Below are 18,094 nucleotides of genomic sequence, written 5' to 3' on the forward strand. Positions count from 1 at the left end.
TGTTAGTCACTAAAATACACCTAATCTATCCATCCATCCATCCATCCATCTATCTATCTATCTATCCATCCATCTATCTGTCTGTCTGTGTCTATCTATCTATCTATCTATCTATCTATCATCTATCTGTCTATCTATCTATCTATCTATCTGTCTGTCTGTCTGTCTGTCTGTCTGTCTATCTATGCTTGTTTCAGAACATTCAGAGAACATTCAAAATGTTCTCATAATGTTTGCAAATTTATAAAATTAAACATTCCCTTAACCCTCTGGTGTTAGTTTTGATAATATTTTATTTAATATTTTTGATTTTTAGAGGATTTTATGGTACTAAATTAAATTTATGTAATAGTTATGATCCAGATATTGCCTGTTAACCACTTTTTGAGACCTGAAAATATGTGCTATATATATATATATATATATATATATATATATATACATTGTATGGGTCAAAATTATCAATTTTTCTTTTATGCCAAAAATCATTAGTATATCAAATAAAGATCATGTTCCATGAAGATATTTAGTCAATTCTCTACTGTAAATATATCAAAACTTCATTTTTGATTAGTAATATGCATTGCTAAGAAATTCATTTGAATAACTTTAAAGGAGATTTTCTCAATATTTAGATTTTTTTGCACCCTCAGATTCCAGATTTACAAATAGTTGTATCTCAGACAAATATTGTCCGATCCTAACAAACCACACATCAATGGAAAGATTATTTATTCATCTTTCAGATGATGTAGAAATCTCAATTTCGGAAAATTGACACTTAATGGTCCAGGGTTACACACACACCCATACAGTGGTGTGAAAAAGTGTTGGACCCCTTCCTGATTTTTACATTTCTTGCATGTTTGTCACACTTTAATGTTTCAGATCATCAAACAAATTTAAATATTAATCAAAGATAATATAAGTAAACACAACATGCAGTTTTTAAATTAAGTTTTTTATTATGAAGGAAAACAAAATCCAAACCCACATGGCCCTGTGTGAAAAAGTGCTTGCCCCCTCCTATTAAATCATGAAAGAACTGTGATTAAACACGTTATTTTAGAAAGCTGAGTTAAATTTCACGAGCCAAACCCAGGCCTGATTACTGCCAGACCTGTTGAATCAAGAAATCACTTAAATAGATCCTGTCTGATGAAGTGAAGCATGTTTAAAGAGCAACACATCATTCTGCGATCTTAAGAAATTCATAAACATATGAGAAACAAAATAGTTGACACGTATCAGTCTGGAAAGGGTTATAAAGCCATTTCTAAGGCTTTGCGACTCCAGCAAACCACGGTCAGAACCATTATCCACAAATGGAGAAAACTTGGAACAGTGGTGAACCTTCCCAGGAGCGGCCGGCCTACCAAAATTACTCCAAGAGCACAAAGACGACTCATCCAGGAGATCATAAAAGAACCCTGAACAACATCTAAAGAACCGCAGGCCTCACTCGCCTCAATTAAGGTCAGTGTTCATGATTCAACAATAAGAAAGAGACTGGGCAAAAACAGCATCCATGGGAGAGTTCTGAGGAAAAAGCCATTGCTGACCAAAAAGAACACAAAGGCTCGTCTCACATTTGCCAAAAAATATCTTGATTATCCCCAAGACTTTTGGGCAAATATTCTGTGGACTGATGCGACAAAAGTTGACACACCTTTTTGGAAGGTGTGTGTCGCATTACATCTGCCGTAAAACCAACACAGCATTTCATAAAAAGAACATCATACCAGCAGTCAAACATGGTGGTGGTAGTGTGATGGTCTGAGCTTCAGAACCTGGATGACTTGCCATAATTGATGGAACCATGAATTCTGCACTCTATCAGAAAATCCTGAAGGAGAATGTCCGGCCGTCAGTTTGTGACCTCAAGCTCAAGTGCACTTGGGTTCTGCAGCAGGACAATGATTCCAAACACAGCAGCAAGTCCACCTCTGAATGTCTCAAGAAAAACTAAATGAAGGTTTTGGAGCGGCCAAGTCACAGTCTGGACTTAAATCCTATTGAGATGCTGTGGCATGACCTTAAACAGTCCATTCATGCTGGAAAACCCTCCAATGTGGCTGAATTAAAACAATTCTGCAAAGAAGAGTGGGCCAAAATTCCTCCACAGCGCTGTAACAGACTCATTATCAGTTATCACAAACGCTTGATTGCAGTTGTTGCTGCTGAGGGTGGCACAACCAGTTATTAGATTTAGGGGGCAAGCACTTTTTCACACAGGGCCATGTGGGTTTGGATTTTGTTTTCCCTTCATAATAAAAAACTTCATTTAAAAACTGCATGTTGTGTTTACTTGTGTTATCTTTGATTAATATTTAAATTTGTTTGATGATCTGAAACATTAAAGTGTGACATACATGCAAAAAAAATCAGGAAGGGGGCCAACACTTTTTCACACAACTGTATATATATATATATATATTTGAGGTTGATATCTCAAAAAATGAGCTTTTGTTTGGGTGTGGTACCAAACATATCTACTTGATAAAATTTGCTCCCCATTTATTTCCAATGCTGTCACTTTGACTGTGAGCGTGAACCATACATTTGTGACTATTGTTATGTATGTGTGTATTCACATAGCAAATGCCAAAACATTTACGAAGTTTCGTACCATTCCAATTCAGTAAAAAAATAAAAAATAAAAATTTGACATTTTTTATGTATATATGTTAGCAAAATGTTGTTAGAATGTGTTGTTGTCAGCTGGGTTTGCAGTAGTGTAGACAATAGACAGACAGTAATATTGTGATTAATGTGTTATTCTGCTGTCAGTCCCATCACTGCAAATAAAGATGAGGAGACACACACCAGGTCAAAGGTCACGGTTAATTAGGACAGGCTCATTATGATCATGTCCAGACACACAAATGAGATTAAACTATAACCTGACCTTAACTAATTGATCAATGATGACAGATCACCCGCAGCAAACAAATACATCAGAAGGTGTGTGTGTGTGCGTGAGTGTGTGCGTGAGTGAGTGTGTGTGTGTGTGTGTGTGTGGTGTGTGTGTGTGTGTGTGTGCAGTGTGTGTGTGTGTGTGTGTGTGTGTGTGTGGTGTGTGTGTGTGTGCGTGTGTGTGTGTGTGTGTGTGTGTGTGTGTGTGCGTGTGTGTGCGTGTGTGTGTGTGTGCGTGTGTGTGTGTGCAGTGTGTGTGTGTGTGTGTGTGTGTGTGTGTGTGTGTGTGTGTGTGTGTGTGTGTGTGTGTGTGTGTGTGTGTGTGCGTGTGTGCGTGTGTGTGTGTGTGTGTGTGTGTGTGTGTGTGTGTGTGTGTGTGTGTGTGTGTGTGTGTGTGCGTGTGTGTGTGTGCGTGTGTGTGTGTGTGTGTGTGTGTGTGTGTGTGTGTGTGTGTGCGTGTGTGTGTGTGTGTGTGTGTGTGTGTGTGTGTGTGTGTGTGTGTGTGTGTGTGTGTGTGTGTGTGTGTGTGTGTGTGTGTGTGTGTGTGTGTGTGTGTGTGTGCGTGTGTGTGTGTGTGTGTGCGTGTGTGTGTGCGTGTGTGTGTGTGTGTGTGTGTGTGTGTGTGTGTGTGTGTGTGTGTGTGTGTGTGTGTGTGTGTGTGTGTGTGTGTGTGTGTGTGCGTGTGTGTGTGTGTGTGTGTGTGAGTGTGTGCGTGAGTGTGTGTGTGTGTTAGGTCTCCATCTCTACACATTTAATGCTCATGATGGAGAGAAGAAGAGAAGCTAATATTTATCAGAGATGTGTGTTTGCAGCAGCTCGTGAGGCGTTGTCTAGTGAATGATGAGGATTCAGAGTTCAGTCACATTCTGAGTGTTTGGTGGATGATGAAATTGCTGAAGAACCTCTGGAATATTGATGAATGAATATTTATTAAACATGAATATTTATGACCATCATCTGTTCTTCTAGATTATATATAATACTGAAATATAAGTAAACATAGTAATTCAATAATCAAAAGGTTAAGGGATAGTTCATCCAAAAAAATAAAATAAAAAGATTATTCTGTCATCATTTACTCTTTCCCATGTCGATCTAAACCTCTATGAACTTCTTTCTTCTCTTGAACACAAAAAAAGGTATTTTGAAGAATATAGCTGATGGCAGCCATTGACTTCCACTGTGTATTTTTCCATGCTGTGTAAGTCAATGGCTACCATCAAGTGTTTGATTAATAACATTCTTCAAAATCTCTTTTTTGTGTTCAACAGAAGATAGAAACTCACACAGGTTTGCAATGATGTGAAGGAGAGTAAATGATGATGGAGTGATCTTTTTGGGGGGTGAACTCTTTAAGCAGCATCTCTTCTGGTTTTATATAATTCGAGTTGATTGATCTGGTTTTTGGGGTGAGTCTTTGCTCTGCTGATGAAGATGATGATTTATGTTTATGTATGAGTCGTATTCTGACGGGGGTCTCCGTGTCTCCTGCTGATGCTGTGTTATATTGATCTGACACTAATGCCTCTCTCTCCATTTCACTCCTGCCCCCAACAGATGGATTAATGCTGTGAGGATGACTGAAGACACACACACACACACACACACACACACAGTCTCACACACACACACTCTCACACACATACTGGGGTCCCTGGAGGCGGGGTAACTGAGCCATGTGGGGGTGGGGTAACGGTTTGGGAGGAGGGGGCTTGGGGTCAGTCGTCATGGCAACAATCAACGCTGCGATAATGTGATTCTGAATCTATTCATGACTGAATGGACTTCAAACAGAGCAATAAAAGCAGCGAGCGACGTGATTGGACGAGCGGTCACTTCTTATTTGATGTTGCTAAGACACAGAGAGAGAGAGTGAAACACGGCTCCTTCAGGGGGTCCGTATACAGACCGTGAGCGAGACACATTCAACACTTTCCAGCTTTCTCAGTTTCTATAAATTCACAAACTAGGTCCAGAGTATTTGTTTTTAATCCCACCCGTCACAATAGTGCCCGTAAAGAAGGTTTTCATTCATAAAGCTCTAAAAACTGTACCGACTGATGTTTCAGTGCACTTCCTGCAAATATGGAAAAAATAAAGGATCTCAATTAAATATGTGCAGTTACACAGTTGTCATCTACTATAAATATAGTTTGTTTCATTAATACAGTGTAATTGTATTTTTTATTTTTTTCAGTGTATTTTTCTTTATTTACCATAAAAGATTGGATGTGAAATGTGACAACATGCCCCATATGGACACATTGTAACACGTCATGTACATTACCAAAACAGCTAAAAGCACACACACACACACACACACACACACCTCCCAGACCAGGAGACATGAGCCAGTAATGCTTTATGTTTCTTGAAATAATTTCTCTCTCGCACCTGTTTCTTGTGGTTTCTCAACAAGATTCATAAACGTATCATACATGAATTGCGTTGCTAACATCACAGAATAACAGCGCTGATAGCTGAGCATGCTGTGTGTCTTCTGCATGTTAACCAAGCATTAAACTACCTGAACTCCTAAATAACAGACTGGAGATCAAAACTATTTAAATAAACACTAAAAACTGAGATGAAGAATCAGAAAAAGAAAGAAATTGATTTTGCTAGGGTTGAATGATCAGTAATATCTTCCAAAGATTTTTATTTATCTTCCTGGGACCCAGGAATAGACGTTTCTCCTCCGAAGTGGACTTTATGTTTCAGTTTGACGGTGGTCACTCGCTCTCATTAGTCTTTGAGAATGGCTGACATTAATTTAGTGATCAAATTTAACACTCTTATGGAAATATGATAATATTTTGTAACGATCATTTAAATCTATTTTTTTAATTAATTGTCATAAATCAACATCTCAGGAAAATGTTATGGGGTTTCAAATCAAAATATGACTTTCTGTTATGAAACAGGACATTGATTGGACCCAACACAATCACACAGAAACATGATCAACGCTGTCAAAAACAGTAGCATTTAAAGATCTGTAGGTTACAGAATGAAATGAAATACGCACCACAAGTCATTCAATATATTACAGTTTCACAAATCATGCTATAAACATTCATACGAACTCTAGACAAAGTTATCAGCTATATAGCAATAGTTATTAATGGAAACTATAACAGTAATATGTATTGTTGCATGAATAATAAACGACTGATAAAATGATCCATGCTTAACCTTTATTCAAGTTTGAATGCAATATAATTGAACAATGTTCATCTTTTCAAATCAGAGAAAACATCTTTCACAAACAGGTCTGTCTCTTTTAAAGTGTTAGTGTATATAACGAGTTTATTATATCACAATATTGTAACCCCACCCCAGACATTAATTTCAAACCCAGGCTACAGCCATGATGTGAATGTGAAGCTGTATCTCTGTATCCACAGAAAGACTCATTATTCCCGGCTCGAACGACGGCAGAACTGTGTGGCTTTAATGAAGCACATTCACTGAACTCTGATGACAGATGCAAATGAGTCTGATCTAATTAGCACTCAATTAAAACAGATTCAAAAGCTGACAAATCTGGCTCCCTCCATTCCTTCTCTAACACAACTTCTTTCACTCTTTGCTAACTTTTCTTCTTCTGTCTAAACCACGAATCCTTTTAGTGAATAATGGTGATAGCCACATTATTACAGTACACAATAAGTGACCCTGCAGCACAAAAGCAGTCATAAGCAGCACAGCTATATTTGTAGAAATAGCCAACAATATACACTGTATGGCTCAAAATTATACATTTTTCTTTTATGCCAAAAATCATTAGGATATTAAGTAAAGATCATGTTTCATGAAGATATTTAGTAAATTTCTTACCGTAAATATATCAAAACTTCATTTTTGATTAGTAATATGCATTGCTAAGAACTTCATTTGAACAACTTTAAAGGAGATTTTCTCAATATTTAGATTTTCTTGCTCCCTCAGATTCCAGATTTACAAATAGTTGTATCTCAGACAAATATTGTCCAACAAACCATACATCAATGGATTTATTCAGATTTCAGATGATGTATAAATCTCAATTTCAAAAAATTGACACTTAAGACTGGTTTTGTGGTCCAGGGTCACATTTAATGTGCTAGATATTAAAATAACGGCTAACATAGATCATGTATCTTTGGCTAATTACCAACCTCTCTTGAACACTATCTCTAAATTTATTGAAAGATGGAAAAATGTACATACTGTATATCGCTAATTGGACATGCAAATATAATAAAAATGAGTGTACAACCTAAAATATTATATTTGTTTCAAAACATTCCTCTCTTCCTTTTTTACAACACTTCAGAGATTATTCACTGATTTCATCTGGAATAATCAAAGAGCTCGTGTTCGGTTATCATTATTATTCCCTTATAATAGAATTAAATCATTGAATCTTTCTTTATAAAGTCAAAATCACCCCTTAATCTTTATCTTTATTCAGCAGACATTAAATCTCTCAGAAAAGATAAAGATTCTGTATATATTAATCCTATCCTCTTTAATATTAATCAATTAACGTCTGGTGTGATGTATATAAATATTTAGGTCAATGCAATACTTGTGTTTGGAGGAACGAGTGTTTTAAACCAGCTCGATCTGAGCCAGGATTCCAGATGTGCAAAAAATGATTGAATGTCCTTTAATTTAGGAGCAAAACCTAATAAAACACCTCTTGAAGACCTGTTATCAAAACCTGCCCAATCTAAAGGTTTAATATCTATGTTTTATAAAATGTTAAAATCATACTCTAAAGAATCATCAGAATCTAAATTGGTTTAGATTTAAGATTTAAATGGAAATATTCCCCTGGATGTAAGAGACGAAATATGCACGAAAGCTCAACTACAAACATTTAATAGTATTCTCAAATGAATACAGTATAACTGGATTATGAGGATATTACTCCAGTTAGGTTCAATAAAATGAACCAAAATATCCCAGACACATGCATCAAATGCTCAGTTGATAAAGGAACACTTTTGCATGAGCAGGAGTTTTGGAAAGAGATGGCTATATTTATTTTCCAGATGATATCTATAAATCTACCCATGAAACCTGAAATATTTACTTTGGGAATATTGTTCACCGTGGCAGCCCGCGTAAACTTGTTGATACTGGTATACTTCAAGCAAAGCGTCTGATAGCTCTGTACTGGAGGAAAGTGGAAGGGCCGTCTATTGTACAGCGGATCAATAACACGTCCTTCTGATTAGCGATGGAAAAGGCCAATTACATGTCGAAAGGTAAACTTTCTTCTTTTGAGAAAATTTGGACACACTTTTTATCTAGGATTTTGGCACTGAATGAGACCGGAGAAGACAAGATAAGTTGGCGTGTTATATTTTGTCACATCTCTATAAAGATTGAACAGCTGCTCCAGAGAGAATAACACAAACCTGTACAGATGAACTGAATATTGCTGGTGCGTGTGAATCTCTGACACTAGATGGCGACAGAAACCTGGAGGACTTCAAACAGTCAAGCACTTCTGGCTCTAGAAATACTGATCAACCAGGGGCCCGGGGCCACTAGAGGCCCTCAAGATGACCTATATGATTTAAAATAAGACAAAATGCATGAAAATGAGCTGAGACTAAAGATATTTTTTATTATTTCCCACCACATCAACTATTTTTTATTTTTGTCTCTGAAGAATGATGATTCACATGGTCTTGGAAAATCTGGATAAATAAGGAAGCCTCATCCTAAAAATGTAATTTCTAGACCTTAAAAGTCACAGAAATTCATCAAATTATGATATGATGAGCATATCATAATCAGCATGCATTTTAATATTTATGCCAGCATCTAAAACATTTTACTCATAAAATGTGTGAGTAAAGTTAGAGACATTCAACTCCTAAAACTTCTGGAATCTGAATTATTTTAATCATTTTAGTGACATATTTATGTGACACAAATAATTCCTCACATCATACATAAGTGTCTGCTGGTGGTGACTTCATCATCATCATCATCTTCATCATCATCTTCTTCAGAACACCTGCAGCTGCTTCGGCTTCATTTCATCTGATGATTCTATGAGAATCCTGCAGAAAACGATCTAAAACCAGATCAAATCACTTGTGTTCAGATAACAGACGGCAGAATGTGTGCCAGCGCTGTGAGGAGACACACACACACACTCACACACATACTCTCTCTCACACACACACACACACACTCACACTCGCACACATACTCTCTCTCACACACACACACACACACACACACACACACACTCACACACTGCACACACACTCTCTCTCACACACACACACACTCACACACACACACACACACACACACACACACACTCTCACACACACTCTCTCACACACACACACTCACACACACACACACACACACACACACACACACACACACACACACACACACACACTCACACACACACACACACACACACACACACACACACACACACACACACACACACACACACACACTCACACACACACACTCTCACACACACTCACACACTCACACACTCACACACACACACACACACACACACACACACTCACACACTCACACACACACACACACACACACACACACACACACACACACACACACACACACACACACACACACACACACACACACACACACACACACTCACACACACACACACGACAGATGGCTCTCTCTCCACACTGGAAATATGACAATGACTAAAATAAACAGGCTCCGAGCTTCTGCACACACTGTTACTCGCTGCACGCTTCTGATTTTCTCTCTTTCAGCTTCACTGTTCTCTGGAATCCTTTGTTTCTCCCAGTATCTCAAAATAACCCAGAGCAACACACACACACACACACACATACTGTGCACTGCACTCTCTCTCACATCATGTGAATCAGAAAGATGTATACAGTATACCCAGCTAACAAAAATATGTTCTAAGAACGTTTTGCTAACATTCTCATTAAGTTCCTATGAAAATATAATCTCAGAACATTCAAACTTTAACTTATGTGATACATGTTAACTTACTAAATATTAAACATTGAGGGAATTCCAGCTTATATTCTATGTTATAAAAATGTTATTTCTGAATATTCCATTTTTTTAAATGTTTCAAAAACTTTTCTCTTTTTTTTTCCTGGTAATGCAGACATTAAGGGAACATTCTTTTTTTTTTTTTGCAAACATTATGGGAATGTTACTTTTGAATGTTCTCTGGAACAATTTAAATGCTAGATAAACATTAAAGTAAAATGTTTCAAAAAATGTTCCATGAATGACATATAATAACGTTTTTGTGCTAACCTTGAGAACTTTATTAAAGACTAAAGAACTTTGAACAAACGTTGTTACTGTATGTTTGTTCATAACTTTAAGAGAAACTTGTCAGAATGTTCTGAGAACGTGTGTAATAATGAATGTTTCATCATGGCATCAGTTTGATGTTGAAATGAGCAATTCATCATCAAACAAAGTTATTCTGCATTTTTAAGTAAAATCTGTGAAAATTTTGTGTAAAATTTGTGATCAGTCTGATCAAAACATCGGTTCATTTGTCACACTGGAGTGCAATGCATTGTGGGATACAGCGTCTCATACAGTCAGATGTTGATCAGCGCTTCAGAAACGACACAAACAGAAGAGAGATGTATAATGCAATACATTTATTCATTCAATATTATTATGAATATTATATATAGAGGCTGAAATATCATCCAGTGAAACTTGAATAAAATGAGATTTGAGGTTAGTAAATATCTAACACTTCTGAGATTAAAGTACAAAATCCCTTTTACAAAGACTGAGAGAATGAAGAGCTGCGGTACAATACAGTCTGACTGAAAGAAGAGATAAATACTGCTGCTGGGAGTAAAACACTGACACACACACACACACACACTTCTCACCTGCACTTCAGTTCTCAAGCCACACAAACACTCACTTTATTTACAGTAACAAAATATCTTTACAAAACAACATTTAACATTTCAAATTCAAACTTGATGCAAGTTATGAAAAAAGCATAAAAATCTCTTTCAAACACACACACACACACACACACACACACACACACACACTCACTCACTGTTCATTCTGACGATCTACAAAAACTGAACGAGGCAAAGTGTAAATAGAGTGAATTATATGAAGATCCCAAAAATCAAAAATTAGAAATTATATTTTAGACATCATGAAAATTAATCATATTTTTAGAAACATTTTTTTTTTTTTAAATCACAATAAATGGACAATTAATGAGAATTTCAATAAAACAGTTAACTATTATAATGTCATAATCTAAAAAATAACAAATGATTCTAAAAACAGGCTTCATTCTCTTTATGTAAAATATAATTTCAAACATTTTGATTTTGGGATGAAATATGAGTCAGTGTGGGATTCACTCTATAGAAATGTCCTCTGATGAATTCTAGTCTCATTTCTACATGTGAATATTTCAAAGCGCCCGGATTGGCCTGATGACGATCCTCCATTAGCTTATGAACTGATGTCTGACGTTTACAGTCACGCAGATGAAGCATCATCATCATCATGATCAGGTTCCTCTCAGCATCACAGGGTTGGGTTGCTATGGGAACTGCACAGGTTCACATGCAGGTCAAGATGATGCTCTGGAAGCACCTGACTTTGTCTACAGGAGAGTTTAAGCGCTCGAAGACTGGGACTGTTATTAGCGTTAAACACCGCAGCAGTGCCCTGAAATACAGTGAGAGCGTCTCCATCTCTCAGAAGCAGATTCCTCTGAGTGGAAGAGTAGAATATTGTCATCATGCATGGATACATCAGCTGCGTTCGTAATATTATACTAGCATACTGCATCATCACATGATCAACGCTGAACACTGAACGTAGTGTGCTGCTGCCGTCACATCAGGAATAGTTCATCCAGAAATGAAAATGTGTTCACCCTCAGGTCATCTGAGATCAGGATGAGTTTGTTTCTTCATCAGATTTGGAGAAATGTAGCATTGCATCACCAATGGATCCACTTCAGTGAATGGGTGCCGTCAGAACCAATCCATCAAGACATTTTTAACAAGAAGCCCATTAAATCCATAATAACGCTTCCATCAGTGAAGAAGTGCATCTGTTGTTGTCTCTCACATTAAAATCCAGCCACATATTTGTTTAGAGCTGTTCTTGACTGTTTTGATCTGCAGATTTCTCTCCTGATTCAGACCAGAACACTTTTCACTGGAGGAAGCGTTATTATGGATTACAGACTCAATGTATTTTAGTTAAAAACATCTTAATGCTGGATTAGTTTCAGTTTTTGTCTTCTCCAGATGTTAACTGATGGACTGAAGTGGTGTGATGTTTTTATCAGACTCTCAATCTGACGGCACCCATTCACTGCAGAGCATCCATTGCTGAGACACTGATGCAGAGACACATTTCTACAAACCTGATGAAGAAACACACTCGTCCTGATCTCAGATGAACTGAGCGTGAGCACATTTTCAGTTTGGGGGAACTGGTATAAATTCCGTCTGAGTGATCAACTCATAAATGTAAATGTTTATATTTTTGCCTGATATCTAGATGATTGCATAATAGTACATACTGCAGTAGTATGATAGTGTGCTATTGTGAACACAGCCTGGTTAATGGTCCTCCGAGATCCATACAGACACAGCAGTCTGCTTCAGTCGCGCTCGTTTAGTCTCTAGTAAACTGAAGCGTGGTTCATGAATCAGCGGATCTCACACGAATGAGTTCATGGCGTTCACCGGAGACGGCGGCGCGGAGCTGTCATGCGTCGATTTCCCGCTATACTGTCCAATAAACGAGCCGTCCTCGTTGAACTGCGTGTCTCCGGAGTCTCCGTAGTCGACTAAACTGTCGTCGCTGCCGTCGCGCTTAACGGTTCCGCTGGACGGCGTTCGGCTCCCTTTGAGCGGTTTATGGTCCTCGTCACTAGGAGAAAAACCACATGCAGGTGAATCATGAAGCAAATCAAACTCAAAAGATGGACGGCACACACATGCAGGATCAGCGTCACATGTGCGATCACAGACATGTGACAGGATGAGAGACAAGACCTGCCAGAACTTCAAAACAAGCGTTAAAGCATCATGGGAAACTATCAGAGGTATAAAGATGGATGAAGCGCAATCAATATCTCGACATCTGAAGCGTGAAGATGAGAAACAGATTCACCAAGCCGTGATTCAAACATCAGCCTGAACGTGATCATCATGACATAAAGCCTGATTCCTGAAGCACCAGCTGAATCTGAGCGAATCATTCAAAGATTCGGATTCATTCCACAAACTTCCTGAAGACACTCCTTCTGCTGGTGCTTCATGAACGGAGCCCATCAGCCGCGATTAAAACACAAACGGACTGAGAAAAACTTCAAATCATACATGGATCGTGAATGGATGTAGCCACACTTCCCATGAAACTCCTGCTGTGTTACGAGTAAGTTAGTACAGGTAACTAGAGAACAGACAGTTACTGTATGATGCCTTCATATACATGTTTTTCTCTGGTTTTGGTTGTATTATTATTATTATGGATTTTTGTTGTTGTTCTGAATTTGTTTATACAATTTCAGAAGTCATTTGGCACTAATAAAGACAAAAATAATTGTATTATATATATATATATATATATATATATATATATATATTTTAAACTTTTATATATATATATCTTTAAAGTAATAATAATAATAATGATAAAAAAAGCTAAAAGCATTTAATCTGAGTAATTTTTATACAATCTTCGATACAGTTACTCTAGCATACAGCTCTGTTAGGGGCCGTTCACTCAAAACACATCGTTGCATCAAGTGCAGAATGCGAGGGCCTTGAGACGTGCTTTTGAGATGTGATTTAAAGGGATACTCCACCCCAAAATGACAATTTTGTCATAAATCACTTACCTCCATGTTGTTCCAAACCTGTCTTTTACACAAGGAAATTTTATCTTAAATTGTGTTCCAAAGACAAACAATGCTTTTACAGGTTTGGAACGACATGGGGGTAAGTGATTAATGACAAAATGTTCATTTTGGAGTAACCCTTTAATAATGGAAATAAACACAGTTGCCATGCCAACTTTGTACAGTAAACAAAAACTCGCAACGCTTGCCCTTCCACTGGGGATTGGTCCACTGTTTTGGAACTGACATTGATGGGTGGCGCTGCGAGTAAAAGTTTAAATTCACATTTTAAGATGCAGTGTCAAGACGTGAGCGCAATAGTCACACATGTCCATCTAGAACATGTTTACATAGAAAAACAATGGAAAAGTAGCTCAATGGAATGGAAAGATGCATTCTGTGTGAACGGCCCCTTACTCTGTCCGTGATTCATTCTCACTGCATGTTCTCAGTCTGGCGATGACGTGTGTTAGCGGTTCACGTGAAGTGTGATCCTGGAATGGTTGTGTTTTTCTCCTCTCGCATGCAGATTCCTGCTTACCTTCCCACATTCGACCAGCACTTAACGAAACGAGAGGAACAAACGCCAGCGACTCCTGACTCAATCTGCGCGAGCGTCACGGCAGATGCGATTCAGAGCTACTAAACATCACATACTAAGACCAGTAATGTGGATCTGATGAGTCTGTGTTCATTCAGAGCAGCTGAGTCAACTCTGATTCGTGAACGTTTATTTTACTGCTGAGTGTGAGATTGTTTCAGATAGTGTTATCATTCAAGAACGAAAGGATCCTGTAATCCACACTCATATTTTGCATTTACATTTGGCAAACGGTGACTTACACGGCATTCAAGGTAAAGATATGATCATTGTTGGTTGTAATCCATTACAAGTAACGCAAGTTACGTAATCAGATTACTTTTTTTCAAGTAACTAGTAAAGTAACGCATTACTTTTTAATTTACAAGACAATCTGAAAATATTTTGACTTGGGAAATTATTGAAATATTATAATGTAATAATTTAATTTATTTATATTGTATTTTCTAAATATTTCATGTAAATATTTTTGTCTAAAATGCCAGTTTGTGTCAAGTGAAGAGCAGCTGTCAGATTCACATCATTTACCAGCACTATGATGAACACTTTATGCTGAGGACAGATCAACATCTGCAATAATGTCCAAAATCAGCGTATAAAAAAGAAATAATTTAATAAAGCAGGGAATATAAAAGAATATTGCTATACAGGAGTAAAGTGCGTTCATTCGTCTCTCTCCTGCACGCGTGCAGAATAACGCAGGAAGAGACTTTAAATGGCAAACCAGCAGCTTCAGTTCAGATCTGACGTCATTATAAACAAACATCTGCAGGATTATTCTGGATGATGCAGAACTATATTCTGATACACTGCTGGATCATAGAGTTCACTGATGCCGATCGTTCTGGAGACGAGAACCTGATCGAGTCCCACAGGATCCGCATCAGACCCCCAACAGCAGAGCAGACCGGATCAGATCCATCGGAGGAGAAGATGAAGGTGACGTCGTGGAGAAGAAGTTCTCGTCTGCTCTCCGTCTCGGATCGGTGGGTTTGGTGCGGTGGGGTCAGTCTCCTGAGGGGTCAGAGGTCAAGGGTCAGGTCAGAGCTCTCTCACCTGTACTCTCCAAACGTGATATCATCCTCCTTCATGGGCTGGATCTCCGGGTCTCCGTGAGCATCTTCCTTCTCTTTAACTGAGACAAACATCAGAGTCACACACTGGCATTTATCATTGAAACAACACATCATTCACCCATGAGGAACAGAGTTAACATGTAGATTAAACATGCTCTACTCTGTATTTTTGACTTGTTTTCCAGTACAAATATCTGAACATTCTTAAGTCAAGATACATTTAGTGGAGAAACAAAATGACAGAAGATATCAGATATCTAAAAAATGAAGTGTTTATATTTAAAACGAGAAAAAATATCTGCCAGTGGGATAAAAAAAGTCTAATTAATTCAATACCTTGATTAAAAGTTGTGATGAAATAGTAGTAGTGACAGATCTTTTCTTTCATCACAATACTTCATTTTGATTAAATATTACTAGTTTATACTTTCGAAAAAAAAAAGGGAGAAACATATGCACAATTGTTCACAATAAGATCATTAACCTGAATTTAGTTATTTTTGTTAACTAAAACGAAAACCATTAAAAAATGTTACTTGAAACAATTTAAACGTTAACTGAAATGATAAAACTTAAACTTATTTTATTTCAGCTAGTTGCCAAGGCAACATTTCCCATGTTTGTTTAGTTCAACCTAATTTACAAAATCAACAAAAAATAAAAAACATAATTAAAAAAAACTATAAATATTGTTTAAAAAACTGCATTTTACTCAATTGCTATATTGTATTGGTATGTCATAAGGATACTTAAAATATTTATAAGCAGTGCTGACAGTATCTGTCCCTTGTTTTGTAAGTTGTTTGCAGTGGTTTATTTTTGTCTTTGTGAACAAAAATTAAATTAATAAAAAAGAAAATCACATAAAAAAACAACACGACTACAAAAACTTTAACCAAAATGAAAGTGAAAACAGAAAGTATAACAATAAAGACTATCAGTGATAATAAAATAATGCTCACCTGGATATTTGCCGCCCTTGTTCCTCTTGATGAAGCAGATGATGAGCAGGATGAGGATGAGCAGAGCGATGGCCGACATCAGACCGATGAACCAGCCCTGAGTGGCGATGTCCACCTGCGGACTCACCATCGCTGAGGAAGAGGAGGAGGAGGAAGAGCATGAGAAATGTGCAGATCTTCAACTTTAAACAGCTCGATCCAACGAGTCACAGAAGATCAGACGCCATGAACACAGTCATGAGACACAAACACAGAGAGGGAAACTCGACCGGCACTGCAGAAATAATCTTCATCAGTATTTCTGTCTTGTTTTCCAGTACAAATATCTGAACTTTCTTAAATCAAGATACATTTACATGAGACACAATGCAGAAATTCTGAGAAATGTATCACAATGAAGTGAGTTCATGCTGAAAGAAGAACAAAATATCTGCCAAATGATTTTGTTCTTCTTTCAGCATAAACTCAATTTTGATGTATTTTTTCAGAAAACAATACTTAATATCTCAATTTCGCATCTCAAGTAAATGTAAGAATGTTGAGATACTTGTGCTGGAAAACAACTCGAAAATACTGAATAAGAAAATCACATTTGCAGTTCGTATTGATTATGGGATACAATCATGCTGATCGATCAATAAACAATAACAACTGAGCCACATCATGAGCACAGACGGAATCGTGCAGGACATACAGACGTGCGTCATGCGCTTCAACATCACAACACAACGGCCGTCATGCATCACAGCCGTCAAATATCCCACAAGGCCTTGAGGCTGAGATGAAGCCTCACCTGGGACCTTAACCAACAGCTCCTCAGAGTGATGGACCGCTCGGTCGTCATGACCCCGGGCCACCACACGCACCTTGTAGGCCAAACCTTTCTTCAAACCCTTAAGAACGTGGAACTGAGAGCCGTTGACCTTCTCTTTGTGCCAGTCTTCATCACCTGAGGGTTTCCAGCACAACAGGAAGCACTTCAGCGTCCTTACAATCAAATACGGGCAAGTTAGCTCTAGACACCTGCTGTCAATCTGGAGTTAATTCTGACTACCCACCTACTACAGCTCTCCAATAATCTACAAAACAAGTAAACTGTTATGACCCTTTGGTGAACTACTCTGCAAAAACTCATGTTCTTCTTCAGTGGTTTTGTCTTGTTTTCCAGTATATAAGATAGATGTACAATGACATCAGATAAGATTTGAAGGCTTTTAAGATGTTTTCAAAATGAAGTGCGTTTAAACTTAAAACAAGAAAAAATATCTGCCAATGAGGTCAGAAAAATAAACTTAATTCAAAGGGAAAACAGGATTTTCTAACCTGTTCTGCACTTTTTGTTGTTGTTGTTTTTAGATGAGGCAAAACCCTTGTTTTTTCATGCACTGGTCAATTTTTTTCAGACTAGTGGAAGGAAAATGTCCAAATGCACATGTAAGTGTTTATTTTATTTTATTATATGATTGAGTTTTATTCCTCTCTATATTCTGAAGGTTTTTATTGAGGGATTTGTTCATATTTCATTCACATTTATACATTTCATGCCTAAAAACATGGTTAAAATGCATATATTTAAAGGTAATGAGTTTGTTTCTCCACTTCAGCTGCACTGACATACACCAAA

General features: G+C 37.5%; 1 protein-coding gene across 1 annotated transcript in view; it reads right to left on the bottom strand.

Annotated features, from left to right (window-relative positions):
* Positions 1 to 10,568: 10,568 nt before the first annotated feature.
* Positions 10,569 to 18,094, bottom strand: part of LOC131534183 (neuronal cell adhesion molecule-like) — a 66,889-nt gene continuing 59,363 nt past the window's right edge. Inside the window, 4 exon segments of the mRNA XM_058766881.1 lie at positions 10,569 to 12,858; positions 15,489 to 15,567; positions 16,471 to 16,602; positions 17,264 to 17,419. Coding sequence (XP_058622864.1) covers positions 12,645 to 12,858; positions 15,489 to 15,567; positions 16,471 to 16,602; positions 17,264 to 17,419 — 581 coding nt within the window. The 3' untranslated portion in view covers positions 10,569 to 12,644.

Source organism: Onychostoma macrolepis, chromosome 25 (assembly GCF_012432095.1).
Source record: "Onychostoma macrolepis isolate SWU-2019 chromosome 25, ASM1243209v1, whole genome shotgun sequence".
Classification (NCBI taxonomy): Eukaryota; Metazoa; Chordata; class Actinopteri; order Cypriniformes; family Cyprinidae; genus Onychostoma; species Onychostoma macrolepis.